The 25,684-nt window shown below is 39.4% G+C and overlaps 1 protein-coding gene across 1 annotated transcript in view; it reads left to right on the top strand.

Annotated features, from left to right (window-relative positions):
- Nucleotides 1-13,777: 13,777 nt before the first annotated feature.
- MCM6 (minichromosome maintenance complex component 6) overlaps nucleotides 13,778-25,684 on the top strand; it is a 32,888-nt gene continuing 20,981 nt past the window's right edge. Inside the window, exons 1-7 of the mRNA XM_045782839.2 lie at nucleotides 13,778-13,984; nucleotides 17,233-17,379; nucleotides 19,040-19,150; nucleotides 20,254-20,503; nucleotides 22,732-22,897; nucleotides 23,183-23,328; nucleotides 24,353-24,503. Of these exons, the coding sequence (XP_045638795.1) occupies nucleotides 13,878-13,984; nucleotides 17,233-17,379; nucleotides 19,040-19,150; nucleotides 20,254-20,503; nucleotides 22,732-22,897; nucleotides 23,183-23,328; nucleotides 24,353-24,503 (1,078 nt within the window). The 5' untranslated portion in view covers nucleotides 13,778-13,877. The remainder of the gene's footprint in view (nucleotides 13,985-17,232; nucleotides 17,380-19,039; nucleotides 19,151-20,253; nucleotides 20,504-22,731; nucleotides 22,898-23,182; nucleotides 23,329-24,352; nucleotides 24,504-25,684) is intronic.

Raw genomic sequence — 25,684 nt, 5'->3', positions numbered from 1 at the left:
AGCAACTCCTTAAAATGAAATAACATGCATATCATAAGAGTCCCAGAAGATGAAGAGAGAGATAAAGGGGAAGAAGGTTTAGTTGAACAAATTATAGCTAAAAACTCCCCTAATCTGGGGAAGGAAACATACCTCAAAATCCAAGAAGCATGAGAACTCCCATTAAATTCAACAAAAGCCAGCCATCACCAAGGCATATCATCATCAATTTCACAAAATACACAGACAAGAAAAGAATCCTGAAATCAGCAAGGGAAAAAAAGTCCTTAGCCTACAAGGGAAGATAGATCAGGTTCACAGCAGATCTGTCCAGAGAAACGTGGCAGTCCAGAAGAAAGTGGCAGGATATATTCAAACTGCTGAATGGGGAAAATAGGCAGCCAAGAATACTTTATCCATCAAGGCTGTCATTCAGAATGGGAAACATAAGGAGTTTCCCAGACAAAAAGTAAAGGAATTAAAGGGGACTCTTTGGGGGGGAAAAAGACCAAAAGCAACAAAGACTAGAAAGGACCAGAGAACAGCACCAGAAACACCAACTTTACAGGTAACACAATGGCACTAAATTCAAATCTATCAATAATCACTCTGAATGTAAATGGACTAAATACTCCAATCAAAAGACACAGGGTGTCAGAATGGATTAAAAAAAAGAAAAGACCCAGCTACATGCTGCCTACAAGAGACTCCTTTTAGACCTAAAGACAACTGCAGATTGAAAGTGAGGGGGTGGAGAACCATCTATCCTGCTAATGGATATCAAAAGAAAGCTGGAGTAGCCATACTTATATCAGACAAACTAAATTTTAAACAAGACTGTAACAAGAGTTACATTGTATCATAATCAAGGGGTCTATCTATCAAGATCTAACAATTGTAAATATTTATGCCCCCAACTTAGGAGCACCAAATATATAAATATATAAATCAATTAATAATAAACATAAAGAAACATTGATAATAATACAATAATAGTACGGGACTTTTAACATCCCACTCACAGCAATGAACAGATTGCTAAGCAGAAAATCAACAAGATCAACAAGGAAACAATGACTTTGAATGACACATAGCACCAGATGGACTTAACGGATATATTCAGAACATTTTATCCTAAAACAGCAGAATACACATTCTCTTTGAGTGCACATGGACCATTCTCCAGAATACATCACATACTAAGTCACAAATCGGCCCTCGACAAGTACAAAAAGATTGAGATCATACTCTGCATATTTTCAGACCCCAATGCTATGAAACTTGAAGTCAACCACAAGAGAAAATTTGGAAAGACCACAAATACACGGAGTTTAAAGAATATCCTACTAAAGAATAAATAGGTTAACAAGTAAAATAAAAAAGAAATTAAAAATACACGGAAGCAAATGAAAATGAAAACATAACAGTCCAAATCCTTTGGGATGCAGCAAGGGCAGTCCTAAGAGGAAAGTATATTGCAATACAATACCTCAAGAAGCTAGAAAACTCAAATACATAACCTAACCCTACACCTAAAGGAGCTAGAAAACTAACAGCAAATAAAGCCTAAAGCCAGCAGAAGGAAAATAATAAAGATTAGAGCAGAAATAAATGATATAGAAACAATGCACAAAAAAACAGTAGAACAAATAAATGAAACTAAGAGCTGGTTCTTTTAAAGAATTAATAAAATTGATAAACCCCTAGCCAAATTTATTGAAAAGGAAAAAGACCCAAATAAATAAAATCAAGAATGAAAGAGGAGAGATGACAACCAACACCACTGAACAAACAATTATAAGAGAATATTATGAAAAATTATATGCCAACAAACTGGGCAATCTGAAAGAAATGGACAAATTCCTAGAAACATACAAACTACCAAAGCTGAACAGGAAGAAAGAGGACATTTGAACAGACCCATAACCAGCCAAGAAATTGAATCAATAATCAAAAATCTCCCAATAAACAAAAGTCCAGGGCTAGATGGCTTCCCAGAGGGATTCTACCAGACATTTAAAGAAGAGTTAATAACCTATTCTTCTCCAATTGTTTCTTTTTTTTCTTTTTTTTTTAAGATTTTATTTATTTGAGAAGAGAGAGAGTGAGCAAGAGAGGGAGCACAGGAGCAGGGGCAGGGGCAGAGGGAGACGGAGACGGAGAAGCAGACTCCCCTGATGAGCAAGGAGCCTGATTTGGGGCTTGATCTCAGGACTCTGGGATCATGACCTGAGCCAAAGGCAGACACTTAACCGACTGATCCACCCAGGCACCCCTTCTCCAACTGTCTCAAAATATAGAAATGGAAGGAAAACTTCCAAACTCTTTCTATGAGGCATTACCTTGATTCCAAAACCAGACAAAGACCCCACTAAAAAGGAGAATTACAAGCCAACAACCCTGATGGACATGAATGCAAAAATTCTCAACAAGATACTAGCAAATTCAATCCAACAGTACATTAAAATAATTATTCACCAGGTCGCCTGGGTGACTCAGTCAGTTGAGCATCCAACTCCTGATTTCAGCTCAGGTCATGGTCTTGGGTTCATGGGATCCAGCCCCATGTTGGGCTCTGAGCTCAGCATGGAGTCAGCTTGAGATTCTCTTTCTCCCTCTCCTTCTGCTCCTCCCCGCACTGGTGTGCTCACTCTCTCTCTTTCCCTCTCTCACTAAAATAAGTACATAAATCTTTAAAAAAAAAAAAAAAAAGTATTGGGGCACCTGGGTGGCTCAGTCGGTTAAGTGTCTACCTTTGGCTCAGGTCATGATCCCAGGATCCTGGGATTGAGCCCCGCCTCAGGCTCTCTGCTCAGCAGTTGGGGCATGCTTCTCCCTCTCCCTCTGCCTGCCACGACCCCTCCCACTTGTGTTCTTTCTCTGTCAAATAAATAAATAAAATCTTTTTTCAAAAAAAGAATTATTCACCACAATCAAGTGAGATTTATTCCTGGGCTACAGGGTTAGTTCAATATTCAAAATCAATCAACATGATATACGACGTTAATAAAAGAAAGGGTAAGAACCATATGATCCTCTCAATAGATGCAGAAAAAGCATTTACAAAATACAGCATCCATTCTTGATAAAAACCCTCAACAAAGTAGGTATAGACGGAACATACCTCAACACCATAAAAGCCATATATGAAAGACCCACAGCTAATACCATCCTCAGTGGGGAAAAACTGCGTGCTTTTCCTCTACGGTCAGGAACAAGACAGGGATGTCCATTCTCACCATTACCATTTAACATAGTACTGGAAGTCTTAGCCTCAACAATCAGAAAACAAAAAGAAATAAAAGGCATCCAAATTAGCAAGGAAGAAGTCAAACTTTCACTATTTGCTGACAACATGATCCTCTATATAGAAAACCCGAAGGACTCCACCAAAAAATTGCTAGAATACATGAATTCAGCAAAGTGTCAGGATATAAAATCAACATACAGAAATCTGTTGCATTTCTATACACCAACAACAAAGCAGCAGAAAAATCAAGGAATTGATCCCATTTACAATTACACCAAAAACCATAAGATACCTAGGAATAAGTCTAACTAAAGAGGTAAAAGATCTGTACTCTGAAAACTACAGAACACTTATGAAAGAAATTGAAGAGCACACAAAGAAATGGAAAAACATTCCATGCTCGTGGATTGGAAGAACAAACTTTATTAAAATGTCTATACTACCCAAAGTAATCTATACATTTAATGCAATCCTTATCAAAATACCACCAGCATTTTTCACAGAGCTAGAACAAACACTCCTAAATTCTGTATGGAACCATAAAAGACCCCAAATAACCAAAGCAATCCTGAAAAAGAAAAGCAAAGCTGGAGGCATCACAATTCTGAACTTCAAGCTCTATTACAAACCTCTAGTCATCAAGACAGTATGGTACTGGCACAAACACAGACACATAGATCAATGGAACAGAACAGAGAACCCAGAAATGGACCCACAACTATACAGTCAACTAATCTTCAACAAAGCAGGCAAGAAGATCCAATGGAAGAAAGACAGTCTCTTCAACAAATGGTGTTGGGAAAACTGGTCAGCAACATGCAGAAGAATGAAACTGGGCCACTTTCTTATACCATATACAAAAATAAATTCAAAATGGATGAAAGACCTAAATGTGAGACAGGAAACCATCAAAATCCTAGAGGAGAACACAGGCAGCCTCAGCTGTAGCAACTTCTTACTATACATGTCTCTGGAGGCAAGGGAAACAAAAGCAAAATGAACTATTGGGGCTTCATCAAGATAAAGAGTTTCTGCACAGTGAAGGAAATAACAAAATTAAAAGGCAGCCTCCAGAATGGGAGAAGATATTTGCAAACAACATATCCAATAAGGGGTTAGTATCCAAAATCTATACAGAACTTATCAAATTCAACAAATAATCCAGTTAAGAAATGGGCAGAAACTATTAATAGACACTTTTTGCAAAGAAGACATCCAGCTGGCTAACAGACACATGAAAAGATGCTCAACATCATTAATCATCAGGGAAATACAAATCTAAATCATGATGAGTTACCACCTCACACTTGTCAGAATGGCAAAAATTAACAACACAAGAAACAACAGGTGTTGGCAAGGATGCAGAGAAAAGGGAACCCTCTTGCACTGTTGATGGAAATGCAAACTGGTGTAGCTACTCTGGAAAACAGTATGGGGGTTCCTCAAAAAATTAAAAATAGAATTACCCTATGACCCAGCAATTGCACCACTAAGTATTTACCCAAAGGATACAAAAATACAGATTCGAAGGGGTACATGCATCCCAATATCTATAGCAGCATTATCAACAATAGCCAAACTATGGAAAGAGCCCAAATGTCCACTGACTGATAAATGGATAAAGAGGATGTGGTATATAGATACAATAGAATATTACTCAGTCATCAAAAAGAATGAAATCTTGCCACTTGCAATGACGTGGATGGAGTTAGAGTGTATTATGCTAAGAGAAATAAGTCAGAGAAAGACAAATACCATATGATTTCACTCATATGTGGAATTTAAGAAACAAAACAGGTGAACATATGGGAGGGTGGAAAGAGAGAGAGAGAGAGAGAGAGAGAGAGAGAGAGAAAACCACAAGAGACTCTTAACAATAGAGAACAAACTGAGGGTTGATGGAGGGAGGTGTGTGGGGGATGGGCTAGATGGGTGATGGGTGATGGGAATTAAGGAGGGCACTTGTTATCATGAGCACTGGGTGTTGTATGTCAGTGATGAACCACTGAATTCTACTCCTGAAACCAATACTGCACTGTATGTTAACTCCGTAGAATTTAAATAAAAATTAAAAAAAAAAAAGGAAGAGAGGAGGGGGAACCTTGAAGATACTTTTTCCCACACCAACTCAATCCTTTCCCCTCATCCTACCCTCCACCTCAGTGTCCATAAAACTACCATAGCTTTTTAAAGATTTGTTTATTTATTTGAGAGTAAGCAAGTGCTCTACATGATCCTCTCAATAGAGCTCCCTGTGGGACCAGCTGAGGTCTTTGTTGCAACCACATCACAGTTCAAATTCTCCTACTACCCAGTTGTGCTTTCCTTATCTCTACTGGGTCTTGATCCCAACAGCATGCCCCCCAAAATCTACTGCACACAATCTCTGTCTTGGAGACCCTTTCTGAGGATTCACACAATGAGGGAGATGCAGTCTCAGAGTGAGCACCCTCCCGGTGAAATGCAGCAGGACAGAGTACCCTTGTATAAGCCCCAGTGGAACAGAGATCCAGGTTTAGTGGACACACTGAACTATATTTGTTGAAAGCTGGTAAGGTGCCTTAGGAAATGATCAGGATATATGTGAAAACTGACTGTGGTCTTATTTTTCCATCTTTAATTGGCAAGGAAGAAGAAAATTGCAGTGGTACTACTGTAATGCTGTACAGAGCGCGCAAGTTTTCTGGAGGTCAGCGTGGTCACATATATCGAGAGCATTAAAATGTTTTCCCCTTTGACTCATTAATTCTTCGTCAAAAAATTATCTAAATATTTAAATTGTGGTGCCTGCATGCTCAGTCAGTTAAGCATCTGCCTTCCGCTCAGGTGATGATCTCAGGGTCCTGGGATCGAACTCCATGTCAGGCTCCCTGCTCAGCAGGGAATCTGCTTCTCCCTCTCTTCTACCCCTCCCCCCACTCATGCTCGCGTGTCCTCTCTCTCTCTCAAATAAATAAAATCTTAAAAAATATGTAAATAAATAAAGATTTAAATTAAATATGTAAAAATATACTACATGGATGGACTTCATAGTAATCTAGACAGCCATTAAAATAATACTGAAATATATTTACCAACTGAAAAGATGTTCATTATATACTGTTGAGTTGTAAAAGGAAAAAAAAAAACCCAGCTTATATAATAGCGTGTTTCACATGGAAGGAGGTACATCATGAAAATGTTCACAAGTAATATTTCTGTGTGATACTTGAGATGGTTTTTATTATCTTTTCGTTTATCTGTGTCTCTGCTCTTCTGTGAATGTGTATTACCTGCAGTTGTTAAAATCATAATTTACTATAAAATAAGGAATCAACAATTATCTCATTTTACAGAAAACACACTAATTAGAATCCTCCATTTCTACCTTCCTCTTTCATATCATTTTATACTTTACGTATTACAGTATACTGGCATATTTCTGCACTTTGTACTTGTATCCTGCCTCCATCTTTAGGTAAGTTTCTAAGGCCCTACCTTTTTTTCTTAAGATTTTATTTATTTGAAAGAGAGAGAGAGAGAGACAGAGAGCACGAGCAGGGTGAGGGGCAATGGGGAAGGACAGAGGCAGAGGGAGAAGCACTCCCCACTGAGTAGGGAGCCCTACTCGGGGCTCAATCCCAGGACCCCAGGATCACGGCCTGAGCTGAGGGCAGACACTTAAATAACTGAGCCACCCAGGTGCCCCTCTAAGGCCCTATCTACAGAAACGGCTGCCACTGCAAGATACTTCACACACTTTGGTGAGTGAAGAACATAATAGATACACTGAGCTGTAGCATAGAAGGAACTAGTAGCACAAAGCACTAGAGCCCTGTGTTCCTGTTAATTAGAATATAACACAAATCCCATACAGGCCACACCCTTGGATATTTCAGTTGAAGTCATACTGGGAATCAGACAGCCATCCTGTTGCCTCCCACATACTGTGCAACCCAACGCTTTCTAAAAAGCTGCCATGGGTCATTCAATCCTCTCTATAACTGCTGAAAAGAGCATGGGCTGTTTTTGGTTTTGTGCTTGTGTTTTGTGCTTGTGCTCTATTTCTGAGCTGCCTGTCAACCACCAGTCCGCTGGGCCCAGCACGAGTCTCTTGGGGCCAATAAAGTTGGACGATTAACCCATGACGCTCGCACAGCCCACCACAACTACACATGAAGTGTATGAATCTCTTTGTCTTTGAAGAATGGGGTGTGAAATTTCCTTTTTCAATTTCAAGCCAAGTAGATGGGTTCTCTTTGTGAAACTCTGGGTAATTATTGGGCCCCAACCTGTAACAGAAACAGTTTACCTGGTTGAGGCTTAGCAGCAAAAGAAATGAATTATATCAAAGTCTTCAGGATGCTCCAGTGTGCCTGGCTCCCTAGAATGTAAGCGCCATGACAGGCAGGGACTTTTATCTGCTCACTATGGTATCACTAGTGTCTATCTTAGTACTGGCATATAGTAGGTATTCATTAAATATTTGTTGCATGATTGAATAAATGCATGAATGGAACGAAGTACGGGGAGTGCTGTAATTTTAGGGGCACCAGGTAGCGTCTATTGACAAAATAATCCTCCTCCATCAGAAAACTACAACCTATAATTCTAAGATCAGAACTGAATCCATTTGCCTTAAGATTCTTGTTTCACTTAAAATGAAAATGCCCTTGGGGTGCAAGGGTGGCTCAGTCAGTTAAGCATCCAACTCATGATTTCAGCTCAGGTCATAATCTCATGGGTCATGGGACTGAGTCCAGTATCTCTTGGGTTCCCCACTCACCGGGGAGTCTGCTTGAGATTCTCTCTCCCCCTCTCCCTCTACCCCTCCACCCACTTTTGCACACATTCTCCCTCAAATAAATGAAAAAATGAAAATGCCCTGTGCATTGGTAAGAAAATAAATTGGTACAACCTTATTGAAAATTAACTTGGCAGTTTATGAAAATGTAGAATAGAATGTCCATTCCCTTTCACCTAGGGCCAGAATTTATCCTCAAGAAATACACACACAAAGATGTTTAATTTATCCAAGAATTTATCCTCAAGAAATACACACACAAAGATGTTTAATGCACTACTGTTTCTAATGAGGGACAAGGGGAAGAAGAGAGGGAAAAAAAACCTAACCTAATCTAAATAGCCATTGGTAGGAGATTGGTTAAGGGTAAAAAATTTAACCACTGACTCTCCTCTTCCATTGATCAAATTTGTCCTCCAGGGTTCTTTTGAGAGGCATGAGCCAGTTCCTCAGTGCTGACAACGGGGAAACCTGAGAGGCACAGGGGACAGGAGATGTAGTCGAGTGGCTCAGAGCCCACGTGGAACTGGAATGAGAGACAGGTGAGCCTGGGAAGATCTGACCTGATGCATAAGAGCATCTGATATAGGGGCGCCTGGGTGGCACAGCGGTTAAGCGTCTGCCTTCGGCTCAGGGAGTGATCCTGCCATTATGGGATCGAGTCCCACATCAGGCTATGAGCCTGCTTCTTCCTCTCCCACTCCCCCTGCTTGTGTTCCCTCTCTCGCTGGCTGTCTCTCTCTCTGTCAAATAAATAAAATCTTAAAAAAAAAAGAGCATCTGATATAGTGATATAGTGGTGTTGTGTGTGTGTGTGTGTGTGTGTGTATCACAAATATGTATTTTTTAAGAATGCTCGTCTTTTAAAGATACATTACATACTAGAAGATTTACAAAAGAATTTATGTGATGTCAGAAATTTGTTTCCAAATAATTTGGCATCAGAAGAAGATGGTGGGCTTTTAGATCCAACAGGATTGGACCAGATGATGGATACATCAGGGTGCATAATTCTATTCTCTCTGCTATTTTATATATTTGAAATTTTTCCATTATGCACACCAAATATTTTAAGAAAATGTGCTCTTTCTTAAGTGATTTTAAGTCTTCCCAAGTTCCCAGATTTACTCACTCAATGAAGATGTTTGGCATCAAGTCAAAAGATAACAACCTGAAAAGAAAACCAATCAAATCAAGGCAGAACACTGCTTGTGCCAACTAGGTGATGTAATGTTTCCAGAGTTCAGAGAAAAGAGGGAGAATCACAGGTGGGGAACTCAGAAAGCTTCAGCTGCTTTGTCCCTCTCCCTCCGCCCTCCTCCCATTTATGCTCGCTCCCTCGTATGCTCTCTCTCTCAATCAAATAAATAAATAAATAAAATCTTTTTTAAAAAAAAGAAAGTCTAATAACCACTGGGAGACAAAATATGGAATACAATTTGTAAAGGTGATGATTAAAAGCAGTTGAATCAATATTAAAATAACATAGATACAATGTGATTAATGTATCCATTTTTATAACAGCTATAAAAATAAGAGTAAATTTGAATGCGGTTTCTCATTCTTTTAATTTATAATAATATAATGTAAGGTATGGTTTAAATAAATTGTGAAATGACAAGTATGATGAAAGTTTTAAATATTTTTTCAGTAACTGTGTGTGTGTATAATTCTGATATTTAGCTTTTGGGAAAAATTAAACAAGTATCATATAAAAATTGGTAAAAACTGCCATCATTCCCACTGTCCTCACCACTACTTTTGATAGAAATGATCAAACTTCTCTCAAGTTGGTAACTAAAGAGAAAAGCAAATGACTAAAAAGGCATTTCATCAAGTACTGCTAAAAACTAATTTGGTCAGTAGCTAGCATAAAATTTTCTTATTCTGTTAATAAGAGGTAGGATATATTAAATATTTAATAAGTTGGGGACTGATTATATTTAGAAGAAAATACCTCATAGTATGTTTGATAAATATCTTATTGAATACTGCACACCAGCTAAAATAAATCATATCAAAATTTAACCTGCTAGTTTTACTCAAAGTGTGATAAAGTGTTGGTAATCGAGGAAAATATTACAGTTTGATTTAAAAGAATCAGCATCATTAATCGGTACTACTACAGCTGTTTAAAGGAAGGTTCCTTCCCAGCCAAAGATATGTTTCTAGAAAAATAGTCCTTTTTTTATTGAAACATAGTTGATGTAAAATGTTATATTAGTTTCAAGCGTACAACATAGTGACTCGACAATTCTATACATTACTCAGTGTTCATCATGTTAAGCACAGTCACCATCTGTCATCATATGTTATTACAATGTCATTGACTATATTCCCTATCTCCATGATTTATTTATAACTGGAAGTTTGTACCTCTTGATCCCCACCCTCTTCCCCTCTGGCAATCATCAGTTCTCTGTATTTATGATTCTGTTTCTGTTTGTTCATTTGTTTTGTTTTTTAGATCCCACATATAAGTGAAACCATATGGTATATGTCTTTGCTTGACTTATTTCACTTAGCATACATACTCTCTGGGTTCATTCATGTTGTCACAAATGCCAAGATCTCGTTCTTTTTTATGACTGAGTAACATTCCAATAGCCTGTATCTTTTACAGATTCATTCTGAAATGTCTACATATGAAATGATATATCTAGGATTTGCTTCAAAATTGTAAGGGAGTGTAAGAACTATACCTCTGTGGTCTTCCTTCCAAAACCCATAAGTACGGTTTAATCATGAGTAAAACATCAGACAAATCCCAGTTGAGGGATGTTTTGTAAAATATCTGAGCAGTTACCTCAAAACTCTCGATGTCATCAAAACCAAGGAAAGTCTAAGTAATTTTCACAGACCAGAAAAGACTAAGGAGACATGACAATGCGATGTAATGTGGTATCCTGGATGGGATCCTGGAAGAGAAAAAGGACATTGGGGGAAACTAGCAAAATCCAAATAAAGTATGGAGTTTAGCTAATAGTACTGTGCCAAAGTTGATTCTTTAGTTGTGACAAATGTATTATAGTAAGATGTTACCAATAGGGAAAAATAGGCACGTAATATATGAGAACTCTGTGCTATGTTGTACAACTTATAGTAAATCTAAGACCATTCTAAAGTAGATTTTTTTTTTAAATGCAATAGTAACAGTGGAGAAGGAAAAGCAGAGAGGTGTGTTGTTGGACCAGGAATGGTCACATGTTGACAGTTTTATATATATATATATATGTTTTATATATATATATATATATATATATATATATATATATATATATATATGTGTGTGTTGGGGGTCCTCAGTTTCAATAATTTACTAGGAGGGCTCACAGGACTCAGCATATAACTGTACTCACAGCTACCATTTATTACAGCAAAAGGATAGAAAATAAAATCAGCGAAGAGAAAAGGCGCATGGAGCAGTCCAAAGGAGACCAAACAGAAGCATCCCAGAGTCCTCTCCCTATGGAGTCATATGGAATGCATTTAATTCCACCCCAGCATCTAACTGTGACAACACACATCACACTGTCTACCAGGGAAGCTCATCGGGGAAGCCTACAGTTTTTACTGGGGTCTGATCACAGAGGCACCCTCTAACTAGCACATATCAAGATTCCAGACTCTCAGAACAAATTCAGCATTAACCGCATTGTTTGCACAAACATTTTAGGCACAGTGAGCCATCCTAATCATTTAGGGACAGGGTCTTATCAGTGTAGGGAACTTATACAGTCAACTTTACCCAAATGCCAGCCGAAGGCCAACCTTGCAAGCAGGCCTTTCTAAGAATGGCAGTCTTAGTCCTACACACACACACAGAGGCATATGACTCTCTGGGACATAGAAGAGAGATGTTTCATAACCCACACCCTCCTGCTATGGAAAGTATCCCCACAACTCTCACTTGGAGACCTCATCTACTAGTCTGGGCCACAGGTGCATGTCTGAGTGAGAAAGGTGGGGAGGGCTGAGAAGAGGAAATCCCAATTTTCTCAGTGGGCATAGCTCTAAATTAGCCTGGAACTCTGCACTCTTTTTCCTTGTTTTTTTTTCCTTCTGTATGTGAGACTGAAGTTCTGAGAACTCGACCCTGAGAGGATAGAAGAGAAAGAGGTGGGCAGAAAGGAAAAATGGGAAAGAATGACGGGATCTTTGGAGAGGAAGAGACCAAATCAGGTCAGCAAACTGCTCCTCACTATCTCCTGGATCCATTCTTAGTAGCATGAGGATTATGACTGTCCTGTAGCACACGGAGTTTGAGGTTCCTAAAATGGATACAAGTGGTGATGTCCAGAATCTGAAGCGTGTGAAGAGCTGAGGGATATATGGCCATAAGGGTTCCCATCCCCTTCAAATAAGGTAAGACATACAGTTTCAGATACACTACAGTACATCAGCAGTGAGCATTTTTGTTAAAACTTGTTATTTTGTGAAGAGTGTATTTGTACAGGCGTGGGGGTGTTAAAGGAATGACAGTAATTTCTGTCACCCTGTTTGGCATTAAGAAAAAATTTTTTTCATGTGTGGAAACCTCAAAAAATGGAAGTGGTCCAGGCTTCTCTTAATCTCTTGGAGGCCCAAGAAAGAGTACTGGTTGGTGATACACAAGGTGGAGGTCATCAGCACCCAGAAGCCACGGTGATCAGACACAGAAGCAGAAAAATGTTCACCTTTAGCGCAGAAGGCTGACCTATTGCCCGCCTAATTCTGATAAGGATCAAATAGGCGCTGGTTGCTACATTCTTAAAGGGTCTCATGACTGCCTGTACATCTCACCAATAGTTAGTATCAAGCTGAATAAGCACCAGAAAAACCTTGCGAAAGTAGTTTTATGAGTAGAAATGTCAAGAAAATATTTATGATCTAACACTTCCTGCACGTCTCCTCCCCCTTGAACACTAAGTATAGAACCACCAGTTTCATACAGCAAAGGTGCAGCTCTTTGTAATGACGGGTCCTATCCCCGTGCTACTTAAACTTGCTAAATTGCACTGTAACATCTCTCAAGAATTCTTTCCTGACCAGGCTTGCTCAACGATCCCACAACAACAGGAATGAAGAGGATCGCCCAGCACAACTTCTTTCGGAGAAAGAAGGGCCTGGAACCAGACCACTTAAGGGACTTACTGAAGAAGAGGCGTCTACAAAGGCTAACCAAGAATAACCACATAGGAAAAAAAGCAAGTGGAACGAAGTTGGGTAAAGATTGTCAAAGAGAGTAAAGAAAATCAAAAGGACGCAAGCCAAAAGCTGCGTTTAAGAGAGGAGTTAATCAACAATGTCAAACATTTCGTTGATTTTTCCCAGCACCAACTACAGTAACTCTGCCAACGCCCCCGCCCTGGTACTATTTCTACATCTCTTTGGGCTCTTGTACAGAGCTTTATCCGGTGATTTACAGTTTATTTCTTCGGCTCAAGCAGGTCTGAATCTTACTCATTTTTCTCTTCCATAGAGCCTTATGTCTACTTCTCAATTAATATCAGTGAAATGATTTGAAGAACAATTGAAAAACCACCCGAACCGAGATCCAACCTTTTAACGTGCTCCAGAAACCAAACTGCCGGCGACACGGCCAAACTACGCAGGCGCAAAGGCAGAACCCGCGGGCTTTCTCCAGGTCTTTGCTTTTGGCGCGAAATCCCGGCTCTGTGGGCGGGGCTGAGGGAGAAGCCGCGCTCATTGGGCAGGTTTGGCGCGAAATCCGCGAGCTCTTGCGCCAGGATTGGTTCCGGCCATCACGGTCGGGCGAGGGGGCGGGCGGTGGTGGCCGCGGCGCGCGCAAAGCGGTAGCGTAGCTGGTGAAGCGACTCGTGGCTGTGGACAGTGTCGGCTGCGGCCCCTCGGCATTAGGCAGCAATGGATCTCGCAGCGGCAGCGGAGCCGAGCGCCGGCAGCCAGCACCTGGAAGTCCGCGACGAGGTGGCCGAGAAGTGTCAGAAACTGTTCCTGGATTTCTTGGAGGAGTAAGTCGGCGAGCGCCCCTTCCTCGCGGAACTTCCCTGAGCTGCTGCTCCCCGCTTCCGGCGCCCCGGGCCCTCGGTTTACGGCTCCCCGGGCCTTGGGGCCGCCGCGTGTTGGGGAACGGGGGGGAGGGGTCACACGCCTTGCAGAGCGTCCACGCCTCACTTGGGGCTTAGCCGGCCTGCCGCGGGGGACTAAAATTCACCACGAGCCCTTCCTCAGACTGTGCGCAGCTCTTTGATCCTATCATTCCGTCTTTACCGCCTGTAAGGCTGGTGGTCGGGTCGGCCCTGGTTACCTATGCGGAAACTGAGGCTCGGGGAGGATAAGTAGCACGATCGAGTGGGGGATCCCTGCAGAGTCCTGATTGAACCGGACAGCCAGACCCCTTCGTGTTGGGGGCGCCGAGGGCCCGAAACCCTGGAGCCTATGGAGTTAAAAGTACTACCATGAACCCTACGCGTAGACAGATGTTCGGGGGAGCCCCGACCTGCTTAAAAGTGGCTGAGCACACGCCCTCCATCCATCCCTCCCTTTCCGAAATTCCACCACCCCCCTCCCCATACACACACTTTTGGGGGGGGGGTTCAGTTGCCTTCCAAGCTCCTGGCCTGTCATAACCCCGCCCTCCCTGCCTGGCTTTCCGCCACTGCCGCCAGTTATTTTCTTAGTGCAGATGTATCACTTCTTTCCCTTAGAGTGTGGACTTTGGAGTGTCTTATGAAATTCTTTTTTTTTAAATTGTAAAATATACGTAACATAAAACTTACCATTTAACTTTTTTAAGTGTAGAGTTGAGTGGCATGAAGTACATACATGCACCTTGTTAAGTAACTATCACCACCATCCATCTCCAGAACTCTTTTTGACCTTCCCAAACTGACACTTAGCAACCACTCAAGAGTAACCCCAGCCCCCCACCCCGCGCCAGCATCTGGCAACCACCCTTCTCCTTACTATGAATTTCACTATTCTAGTTACCGCTTATACTTGGGAGTCACACAGTGCTTGTCCTTTTTGTGACCAGCTTATTCCACCATAATGTCTTCAAGGTTCATCCATGTATACAGCATGTGTCAATTTCTTCTTAAAGCTGAACAGTATTTCATTGTATACCTGTACCATTTTTTGTCCATTCATCCACGGGCTTTGGGTTGTTTCCACACTTATTACTATTACTACTGTGAATAATTCTGCTGTCTTAATGAAATTCTGATATATTTAAAACAATAATTTATTTTGCATTCCTGACCTCTGCCTCACAGCTCTTCATCTTTCAAAGCCCATCTAAAAACTCAAAACTCCTTTGTGAATTCCTATAAACCTTTTAGGCAACACCAATCCTTTCTTCCCTTATGCTCCTAAGATGCCATTTTCCATTATCTCTGTAGAGTACTATATCTACCTGTCAGCCACTTCATCTTGAATGTAAATCCCATCCTTAACCCCACCTGGCCACCACACCATATGGCAAAGGTCCTCAATTAATGTTTAATTTTAACAAAGACTATAATTGCCTTCACTACCTTGCAGTTTACCATATGGCTAGGTGCTGGGGATAATGATAAATAAGACAAATAATCACTCTGAGGGGGTCAGGGGAGATGTTAACTTCCTCTCAAAATTCCACTTTGATTTGCCCTTATTTATGGAACAAAGTCCCAAGTTCTTCATAGCCCTTCCCAGTTTCACCTTCCACAACCAGCCTGTCACCATCCCTGTTCCTATACCTTTTCTGACATTGCCACTTATTTTCCACCATCTATAGCCAGTTTAACCACCACTGGGGTTCTTTTGGTGTTTTTATTTTGTTTTCTTTCAAATTCCGAATGTCTTTCAGGGCTGTATTCCAGTGTCATCTTTTTAAGTTCTTGAAGCCTTTCTGGATGTTCTTATTGAGCAGAATTAGTTTATATCCCCACAGCACATTTCTTGACCTCCTTTTTTTCCGCTTGATTTTACTGTGGAAGGAGCACTTAACATGAGGTCTACCCTCTTAAAAATTTTTAGCTATATTATTGACTACAAGTACAATGTTACACAGTAGATCTCTTAAAGCTTACTCAGTCTCACTTGGCTGAAACCTTATGCCTATTGATTAGTACCTCCACATTTCCCACCTTGCTCTAGCCTCTGGCAACCACCATTCTGCTATCTCTTTATTTAATGTAAGCTCAGCACTGAACCTGGGGCTTGAACTCCTAATCCTGAGATCAAGAGCTGTATGCTCTACCAGCTAAGCCAGCTAGCCGCCCTCATTCCACTTTGACTCTATTAATTTGACTATCTTAGATACCTCATATGGGTAGAATCGTGCAATATTTGTCTTTCTGTGATTGGCATATTTCATTTAGCGTAACGTCCTTAGAGTTCATCTTTGTTTACACATATATCAGACTTTGCTTTTTAAGGCTGAGTAGTGTTCCTTTGTATGTGTATACATTTTCTTTACTCATTTGTCATGGACGGTTATGTTGTCTTGTTACCTCTCTTTAATAGTGTCTCCTATGAGAGTGTCAATCCTAGGGCAGGAACAACACTGTCATTTTCAGCTTCAAGTATCTCTGGCATAATGCTTTGCAGATAGATGTCCAGTATATATCTAACAGCATGTTGTATTTGAAGAAGGAATTGATTATTGCCTCAAAATGAATCTGCAGTTTATGTTAAAAGAACAAAAAGCAAAAATGTTTGTGATAATCCTTTATGTTGTGTGTATAGATGTTTCTGTTTTCCTGAGGACTTGGGCAGTGAAGCACCTCATCTCTGTATTTATTTTTATTCATGTTTTTAAATTAACAGCTAGTCTGTTAGTTTTCCCTATAGAAACTGAATCTTTGGATTTCAACCTGCATTTCTTGGTTTAATATTTTCCAATCTTAATTATGCATAACAATAATAAAAGAATAGTTGGCATTTTTATTAGAAAATATTAAATTAAGAAATGCAGATTAAAATCTGAAGTCTGTTTTTCTGTGTTCTAGGCTCGGTGCAAAGCATTTCACAGGCATTCTTGTTGAAACTTCACAGTAATCTTACGAGACAAAGCGATGTCCTAATTTATGTTTATTTTTTTTCCCCTCAAAAAAAGGGGATAGGTAACTTGCCCCAAGTTATACAATTAGTAAAGTGAGCCTGTCTTGACCCTAAAGCTGATGAATTTTAACCAATACACTGAATTATCAGGCATTTAGATTCTTCTTTTTACTACCTAATTCTTCAGTTTAATCTGACTTGTATGTATCTGCAGGTTCCAGAACAGTGATGGAGAAACTAAATACTTGCAGTTAGCAGAGGAGCTCATTCGTCCCGAGAGAAACACATTGGTTGTAAGTTTTGTGGACCTGGAGCAATTTAACCAACAACTTTCTACCACCATTCAAGAAGAGTTCTATAGGTATGGTGTATTAATCTTCTTTACTTTAAATAGGCATGGAGCCTGTGAATCCAGCTCTTCTTGGACTGCAAGTGTTCATTTGTGAGGCAGAAGCCAGCTGTCACAAAAGCCCTTTGATAGAGCCAGTGGTCATTTTAGTTGAACTAATTTAGGCCTTTGTGGAGCTGAATATTTTTCACATGTGAATGTTGAAAACCTATGCTTTCAATGTAGTTTTCCCAAGTTTTCAGAGGATCACTTACTTTGTATCAGGCATTCAGTGCTATTGCTGTGTTGTTCATCTGATCCTTTCCCTTGCCCCTGGGAGTAGGTGTTTTGAGAAAGCGTGTGGATCCTATTCTTGATCAGGGGTGTCTTTAAAGTAATGACATTGTTCTTAAAGTTTAACTTTTTTCTGATTATAAAAGTAATGTGTATATTGTAGGAAATTTAGAAAGTAGAGATAAGTAGAGGGAATACAGACATACTTATAGTCTTACAAATTCCCAAGGATCTTCTGGCACATTTTGTTTTATTTCTGGGTATATGTAACTATTGAGATCATAGTGTAGATATAGTCTCCTGCCCTTTCACTTAATGGTATAACATAATTTTTCATATCGTATAAAATCCCTGAAAAACATTTTAATAGCTGAGTGGTATTCCTTTTGGGTAGAAACTAGACATTAATAATTTCGGCTTTCATTTTATTTTTAATTGCCGTATAAAATAAGAAATATATCTTTAAACAAATCTTTGTCAGCATTTGGATTAAATAAATGTGACAATTTATATAAATAAAACCAGGTTAAAGTAAACATTGTGGACAGTTGTGAAACAGAAATGAAGACCCAGAAGTAAGCCCTATTCCTTTACATGGTGGGCTGGAAGATGAATGACTTGTTTCAGTGTTTCTAGTCATATCTGATCATCAAGAATGTTTGTAGGGATAAGCAGCAGAGTTTATTGTGAGAATACAAAGCAGGAAAAGTTGTATTGACAAATGAGAGGGAGATAGAAAATCGAGGCTGGTGGTAGAAACACCTATACCCATACTTCATACACAGGCCATGTAGCAGTTCTGTCTCCTGAAAGTAGCTCATTTTTCAGAGGACTTCCAGATCCCACTGCTTAAACAAACCAAGCTGCAACAACTACTGGGAACTTGTATCAAGACACTTCAGTCTAACCAATCAAGTGGTATGTTTCTGCCAGTTTGCTCTCATGTCAGTACACAAATTTCTCTCCTCATCCATTTCTTACCAGTCAAGAATTGTACCTAGAAAAATATACCAGGCCTTGACATCAAATAGGAGACTGTCTTTCTAGATTGCAAACCACCTAGATTGTTCGGGTAGATTCATCTTGAACAGAGGAGTGGCCTACAGTGTCGGCGCTAAGTGCCAATTTAAAGATGGTGAATATTTGGGTATAACATTTTATCTTTGGTGTTTCTCTTGTCTTAGATCTGTTTGTGGTGGGATAGGAGAGGATTAGAAGAGTCTCAAACCTAGACTAGACAATAGAAGTATCCTGCATAGTTAAATTTTAAAGCTTGGTTGTAGCCAGATGAAATTGCTTAGTCTCAGCTGTTTGTAAGTGTGAAAGGTAAAGGGTGCCTGGACCTTGGTAGGCCTCTTGAAGGTGACATGTGATTTTTGTTCGTTTGTTTGCTTTTCAGAGTTTACCCTTACCTATGTCGGGCCTTGAAAACCTTCGTCAAAGACCGAAAAGAGATTCCTCTTGCCAAGGATTTTTATGTTGCATTCCAAGACCTACCTACCAGACACAAGTAAGAAACCCTTCTTTGGAAGAACAGGAATTCACCAAACAGTATAGGCATCACTTAATGATTAAAAACTCAGGAGGTTTAGTCTTTTTTCTTTTTTTTTTTTTTAAGATTTTATTTATTTACTTGTGAGAGAGAGCAAGTGAGAGAGATAGCATGAGCAGGGAGGAGGGGCAGAGGGAGAGGGAGAAGCAGACTCCCCGCTGAGCAAGGAGCCCAACACAGGGCTCAATCTCAGGACCCCATGATCTGAGCCGAAGGCAGATGCTTAATCAGCTGAGCCACCCAGGCACCCCTAGGTTTAGTCTTACATGTGAAGAGTTAGGCTTAGTTATTTAGAAAGTTTGGTTTTGGAGAAATACATTTGTCTAGGAAGATGAAATGGGAAGTAAGTTAAATAAAGCCATTTCTGGAGATTGTCATATTTCAGGACACCTTTCAGGGGACATCTGGGGAAAAATCAATCAAGTGAGAAAATATGGAAACAGAGAACAGTCACAGAAATTCATGAATCTTTGGAAATTTTTGTCAGAGTTTAAGTGGCAAAACTTTAAAACATTTTTCCCTTTAGCAGTCATTTAAAGAATAAATTTACTGGAAGAATTTGAAGTGATATTTTGAAAACTTAAACTACTAAAATTACTTGTAAAATTAACAAGTTATTTAATATAAAATGAGTTTGTGAGGTAAAGGAAGTGTTTCTGAACTTCTGAATATACCATTTCTTTCCTATGATAACTTTACTGTGAAACTAATACATGATTATTTAGAAATTATAGGTAAGCAGAGAACATTTGATTATAAAATAAAATGGGATCATCTGTTTTATAATTGTAATTTCATTTCTTTGCTGTCCATTATTTAGTTTTCATATTGATGTTTTTTGCTGTGAATGCATATACACTGTCTAATTTAGGAATGGGCACATTGACTAAATCATTCTTGGAGAAGAGTCCAAAGAATTCCTTCTCTCTTGTTTTTTGGTGTTTTTTTGTTTGTTTGTTTGTTTTAATGTAAATTTATCCTTGAATACCCTCTCATGAAAATGGAAACATTTCTTAGGTTGGAAATGAATATTTACTAATGAGACACCTGTCTTTAAACAGAATTCGAGAACTCACTTCATCCAGAATTGGTTTGCTCACTCGCATCAGTGGGCAGGTGGTACGGACTCATCCTGTTCACCCAGAGCTTGTGAGTGGAACATTCCTGTGCTTGGACTGTCAGACAGTGATCAAGGACGTAGAACAGCAGTTCAAATACACACAGCCGAACATCTGCCGAAATCCAGTTTGTGCCAACAGAAGGAGATTCTTGCTGGATACAAATAAATCAAGATTTGTTGATTTTCAAAAGGTATTTATTAACTTCCGTTTAGTTCAGATTATGCTATTAATTCACCTCTAGGCACTTGCAGTTATTACAAGCTTATTTATATGATTTTAAGCTTAGTTTTTATATAAGTGGAGGTTCATTATATGTAACTACAGATTTAAGCCCAAAACTCTTAATGCAAATTTTAGTTATCAATATATTAATGTGTTTTAACCTTTAATAAGTTGGATTGGAAGCTCCTTCAGACTGTGACAAAATGTATTTGTCAGAGAATAAATAGTAAACATGATGAAGAAGATGATGATGATGAAGAAGAACTACTGTTAAGAAAACTTTGAAGAAGTGGAAACTTGTTGGTGTAAGACCTCATGTTGGTGGTTAGAGAGGAAGGCATGAATAAAAGGACAGGCAAAAATGGACATGTTTCTTGGTAGCAGTGAGGATTATCACGATGGAAGTAGAGGAGCCAAATTGGAGATGATCTGAGGGATGATTTGGTGTGAGGCATGGAGGTACTCGGAGCCTTAAAATCTCAGGTTGGGAAATTTGGACCTATCTTGATAAACAAGGGAAATATATTTTCAGGAGATAGGAACTTTTCTTTTTTAAAGGAAGACTAGTGGGGCATTGGTGTGTAGTATATAACAAGAGACAAATAATTAGACGGTTGTAATTACCTGGGCAAGAGTTGGATGGTAGCAATAAAAATTAAGGTTGTGGGTGGAGGACCTCTCAGGTCCCCAGAAGACTTAGTAACTCTGTGATAGGCAAAGGGAAAGAAAAGTTGTAGCACCTCAAGCACTTAAGCATGGGGGAATGAGTACCAGACTAAAATAATTAATTAATATTAACTTCAGTTTTTAGTCCTACTTAATGTTTTAATATCAGTCTGAGACTTAGTTTATATGAAACACATACTCTACCAACAACTTGGGGTAAGAGGTGCTTTAGATTTGAAGAAGAACATTATATAACAATCAAATATAAATATTATTTAATTGTCTTGGTGTGGTAATATTGTGGTTACATAGGAGATGTTCTTTACTCTTAGGCGATGAGTGCTAAACTAGTTAGGGATGAAGGATCTTGATTTTTGTAACATCTTTCAAATAATACAGTAAAAATATGTGTGTGTCTAAGTAATATTAACAGTAGTATTGAGGTGGCATGTATAAAGTATGTGAAATTTTTCATAAAATTTCCCTGAAAATTTGGGGGAAGATGGAACAGAACAAATATTTAACTACATAGTTTGAGCAAGGAGGAAAACATTTTTTAATGAGAGTAAAAGTGAAGTTTTTATTTTTTATTATTTTAATTCCAGTGTAGTTTACCTAGTGTTAAATTAGTTTCAGGTGTACAATGTAGTGATCCAACAGTTCCACATATTACTCATTGCTCATCATGGTAAGTCTACTAAAGGTGAAAGGGGTTTTTTTTGTTTTAAAGACTTTATCTACTTATTTGAGAGAGAGAGTGAAAGTGAGGGGAGAAACAGAGGGTGAGGGACAAGCAGACTGCATGCTGAGTGCAAAGCCCAATGTGGGGCTTGATCTCAGGACCCTGAGCTCAGACCTGAGCTGAAATCAAGAGTCAGACACTTAACCAACTGAGCCACCCACGCACCCCTGAAGGTGAAGTTGTTTTTGTTTTTGCTTTTAAAGATTTGTTTATTTGAGACAGAGTGCAAGCGTGCACACAGAGGGAGAGGGAGGGGGAGAAGCAGACTCCCTGCTGAGCAGGGAGCCCAGCATGGGTCTTGATCCCAGGACTCTGGGATCATGACCTGAGCTGAAGGCAGACGTTTAACAGACTGAGCCACCCAGGTTGCCCCCTGAAGGCGAAGTTTTTAAGTAGATGTTATCTCTTACCACATTGAAAGGAGTATTGGGGTAGAGAATTTTCTTTTTTTTAAGATTTTATTTATTTATTTGACAGAGATAGAGACAGCCAGTGAGAGAGGGAACACAAGCAGGGGGAGTGGGAGAGGAAGAAGCAGACTCATAGCAGAGGAGCCTGATGTGGGGCTCGATCCCAGAACGCCGGGATCACGCCCTGAGCCAAAGGCAGACGCTTAACCACTGTGCCACCCAGGCGCCCCTAGGGTAGAGAATTTTTAAGATGAATTTTGGCAAATGTCAAAAGTCTGCAAATGGTAAGAGTTTGGAATATGTTGATATTTGTGGCATTAATTTAGATTATATGACGTGTGAAAGATAATCTCTTCTCATTCTGGGCCGTTGTTACAGGTTCGTATTCAAGAGACTCAAGCTGAGCTTCCCCGAGGGAGTATCCCCCGAAGTTTAGAAGTGATCTTGAGAGCTGAAGCTGTGGAGTCAGCTCAAGCTGGTGACAAGTGTGACTTTACAGGGACTTTAATTGTTGTGCCTGATGTCTCTAAGCTTAGCATACCAGGTCAGTAATCTTCGGCTCAAATCAAACAAATTCTCATTACCTGAAACTACAGAACATTCAGCTTCTTGAATCTTGCTTGTCTTGTTTTTGGCTACCCATCAGGGTGAGCAAGGAAGTATGATAAGAATAGAGACAAATTGATTTTGCCTCAAAAAGTCTTGTTCTGAAAAATTTCAAGGCCTAAATGAAATCTTTGGATGTACAGATTTTGTTTATTTAAGCAATTTTGATTCTCAGCACCTTTGATATTTGAGCTGTGAAATAAATTATCGTTCATTCTTTCAGGTGCGCGTGCAGAAACTAATTCCCGTGTAAGTGGTGTTGATGGATATGAGACGGAAGGTATTCGAGGACTCCGGGCTCTTGGTGTTAGGGATCTTTCATACAGGCTGGTCTTTCTTGCCTGCTGTGTTGCACCCACCAACCCAAGGGTGAGTCTTAACAGACTGGCAAATGTTGAGAAAAACCTTCCCTAGGGCTGCCAAAACAATATGGGCTTCTGAAACTACTGAGGTATCAGGTCAGTGTTAATGGTGTGTGTGGGGGGGGGTGGTTATTCTTTAGTTTTTGTGTTGTTGGTTTTTTTTTTTTTTAGATTTTATTTATTTGCAAGGGAGAGAGAGAGAAAGCGCACATGAGCAAGCATGAGCAGGGGGGAGCAGCAGAAGGAGAGGGAGAAGCAGACTCCCGATGTGCAGGGAGCCCAATTCAGGGCTTGATCCCAGGATCCCGAGATCCATGACCTGAGCCAAAGGCAGTTGCTTAACCAGCTGAGCAACCCAGGTGCCCCTGATTCTTTAGTTTTAAAACCAGATCTTTTCATGTCTTTCTGACCTTGAGGAAAAACCTGTTTGTTTTCATGTTTAAGAACTCAGTGCCTTAAGAGCATTGATACAAATTATCCATGGTATAATTTTGTTCATTTTTAATTACTGCAGTTCCTCTATCATACTCTTGGAGAAAGTACAAATAGAAAAATTTAGTAATCTGGGAAGTGAAGTAATTTGCCCTTTCTGTTAGTGATGGATTCCTGGTTGTATAGTAGTGTAAAACTTGATTCTGTGTCCTTAGTGGGAAAGCAATGAGAAAAGGTTTGGAAAATAGTCCAGTATTGGAAGAAGAGGGGTGAATATAATACTATATTACTTTATATTCATATCAGTGATTAACATTTTATTGTGGCTCATCTCTTGAGTATTCAGATTCATTTAGATAGCAATATAAAACAGCATTAGCTTTTTTGTTTTCAATTCACTGGACAAATGACAAACTCTTCAATATCTTGATTAACTTAGGCCTTACTAGTTTGGGGATTTTTCTGAAAGCCTTTGTAGTCAACAGATTCTGAAGTTAACCTCCCAGGCTATTTTTTTGTTTGTATTGAAGCCCTTTCTGTTTCATTTTACTTTGACTGTTTCCATGTAAGTATATTTTCCTTTCTTCTCCACCCCTCAGTTTGGAGGGAAAGAACTCCGAGATGAGGAACAGACCGCTGAGAGCATTAAGAACCAAATGACTGTGAAGGAGTGGGAGAAAGTGTTTGAAATGAGTCAGGATAAAAATCTGTACCATAATCTCTGTACCAGCCTGTTCCCTACTATACATGGTAAGAGTTCCTTCCATTTGTGGCATAAACTTGAAATCAAAATGATGATTAAGAAACAGCAAAAAATACTTATGTTAACTATACTGGAACTTAAAATTTTTTTAAAAACAGCAATAAGTGATCTCTTACAGCACATAAATCAGATCAAAGGTTTTTTAGCGGACTTACAAGGGGTATTAAAATCATTTATGAAAGGACAGATATTATATGAATCCACTTAAAATGAGGTACCTAAAATAGGCAAGTTCATAGGGACACAAAGTAGAAAGAGGTTACCTATGGGGGAGGGAAATGGGGAGTTAGTGTTTCATGGATAAAGTTTCTGTTGATGATGAGAGTTCTGGAAATGGATAGGGTGGTGATTATAAAACAGTGCATTTAATTCTGCTAAATTTTTTTTTTAAAGATTTTTATTTGTTTATTTGACAGAGATAGAGACAGCCAGCGAGAGAGGGAACACAAGCAGGGGGAGTGGGAGAGGAAGAAGCAGGCTCATAGTGGAGGAGCCAAATGTGGGACTCGATCCCGGAACGCCGGGATCACGCCCTGAGCCAAAGGCAGACGCTTAACCGCTGTGCCACCCAGGCGCCCCTAATTCTGCTAAATTTTACACTTAAAAATGATAGTAAATTGTATTTATGTATATTTTATCATGATTTTTTTAAAAAGAAAAAAGTTCATTTAGTCTTCTTTTTCTGGCTTTAGGGTAGAACTTTACTTAAGTGTATTCCAATATGTTAGAATAATATCCTTATCTTTTTTTTTTCCCCAAGAAGAAGATTTCATGATGTTTCTTGGTTTTATGTACTATGTCTATACCTTCAGTGGTTTCTTCCTTTGTTTCCTTGGCTCTTGGTTGCTAGTTGCTCACCATCATTTAATACCCTTTGTGTGTTGAAGGATATGACTAAACTTTCAAGCCTCATGCTTTACCCTTACTTTTTCCATCCTTTCATACTGAATTGGAGTTATGGCAGGAACTCAGGGTTATAGGTATTTCTCTTAGGCATATATTTTTAACTATTTAAAAATAATCCTTTTTTCCTATCTAAATATTTGGCCAGTGAAATTGAACTGAGATCCTTTATGGTAATAATCTTTTATGGATTTTAGAGTGTCCTCCCTTAATTGAGTAGGTGTCCAAACTTTGATCTAGCTCTCCCCCCCCCCCCAGAAATTAA

The sequence above is a fragment of the Ursus americanus genome, chromosome 1 (assembly GCF_024610735.1).
Source record: "Ursus americanus isolate L20-20 chromosome 1, mUrsAme1.1.p, whole genome shotgun sequence".
Lineage (NCBI taxonomy): Eukaryota > Metazoa > Chordata > Mammalia > Carnivora > Ursidae > Ursus > Ursus americanus.
Note: the sequence above shows the minus strand (reverse complement) of the source record. Positions and strands in the feature narration are given on the sequence as shown.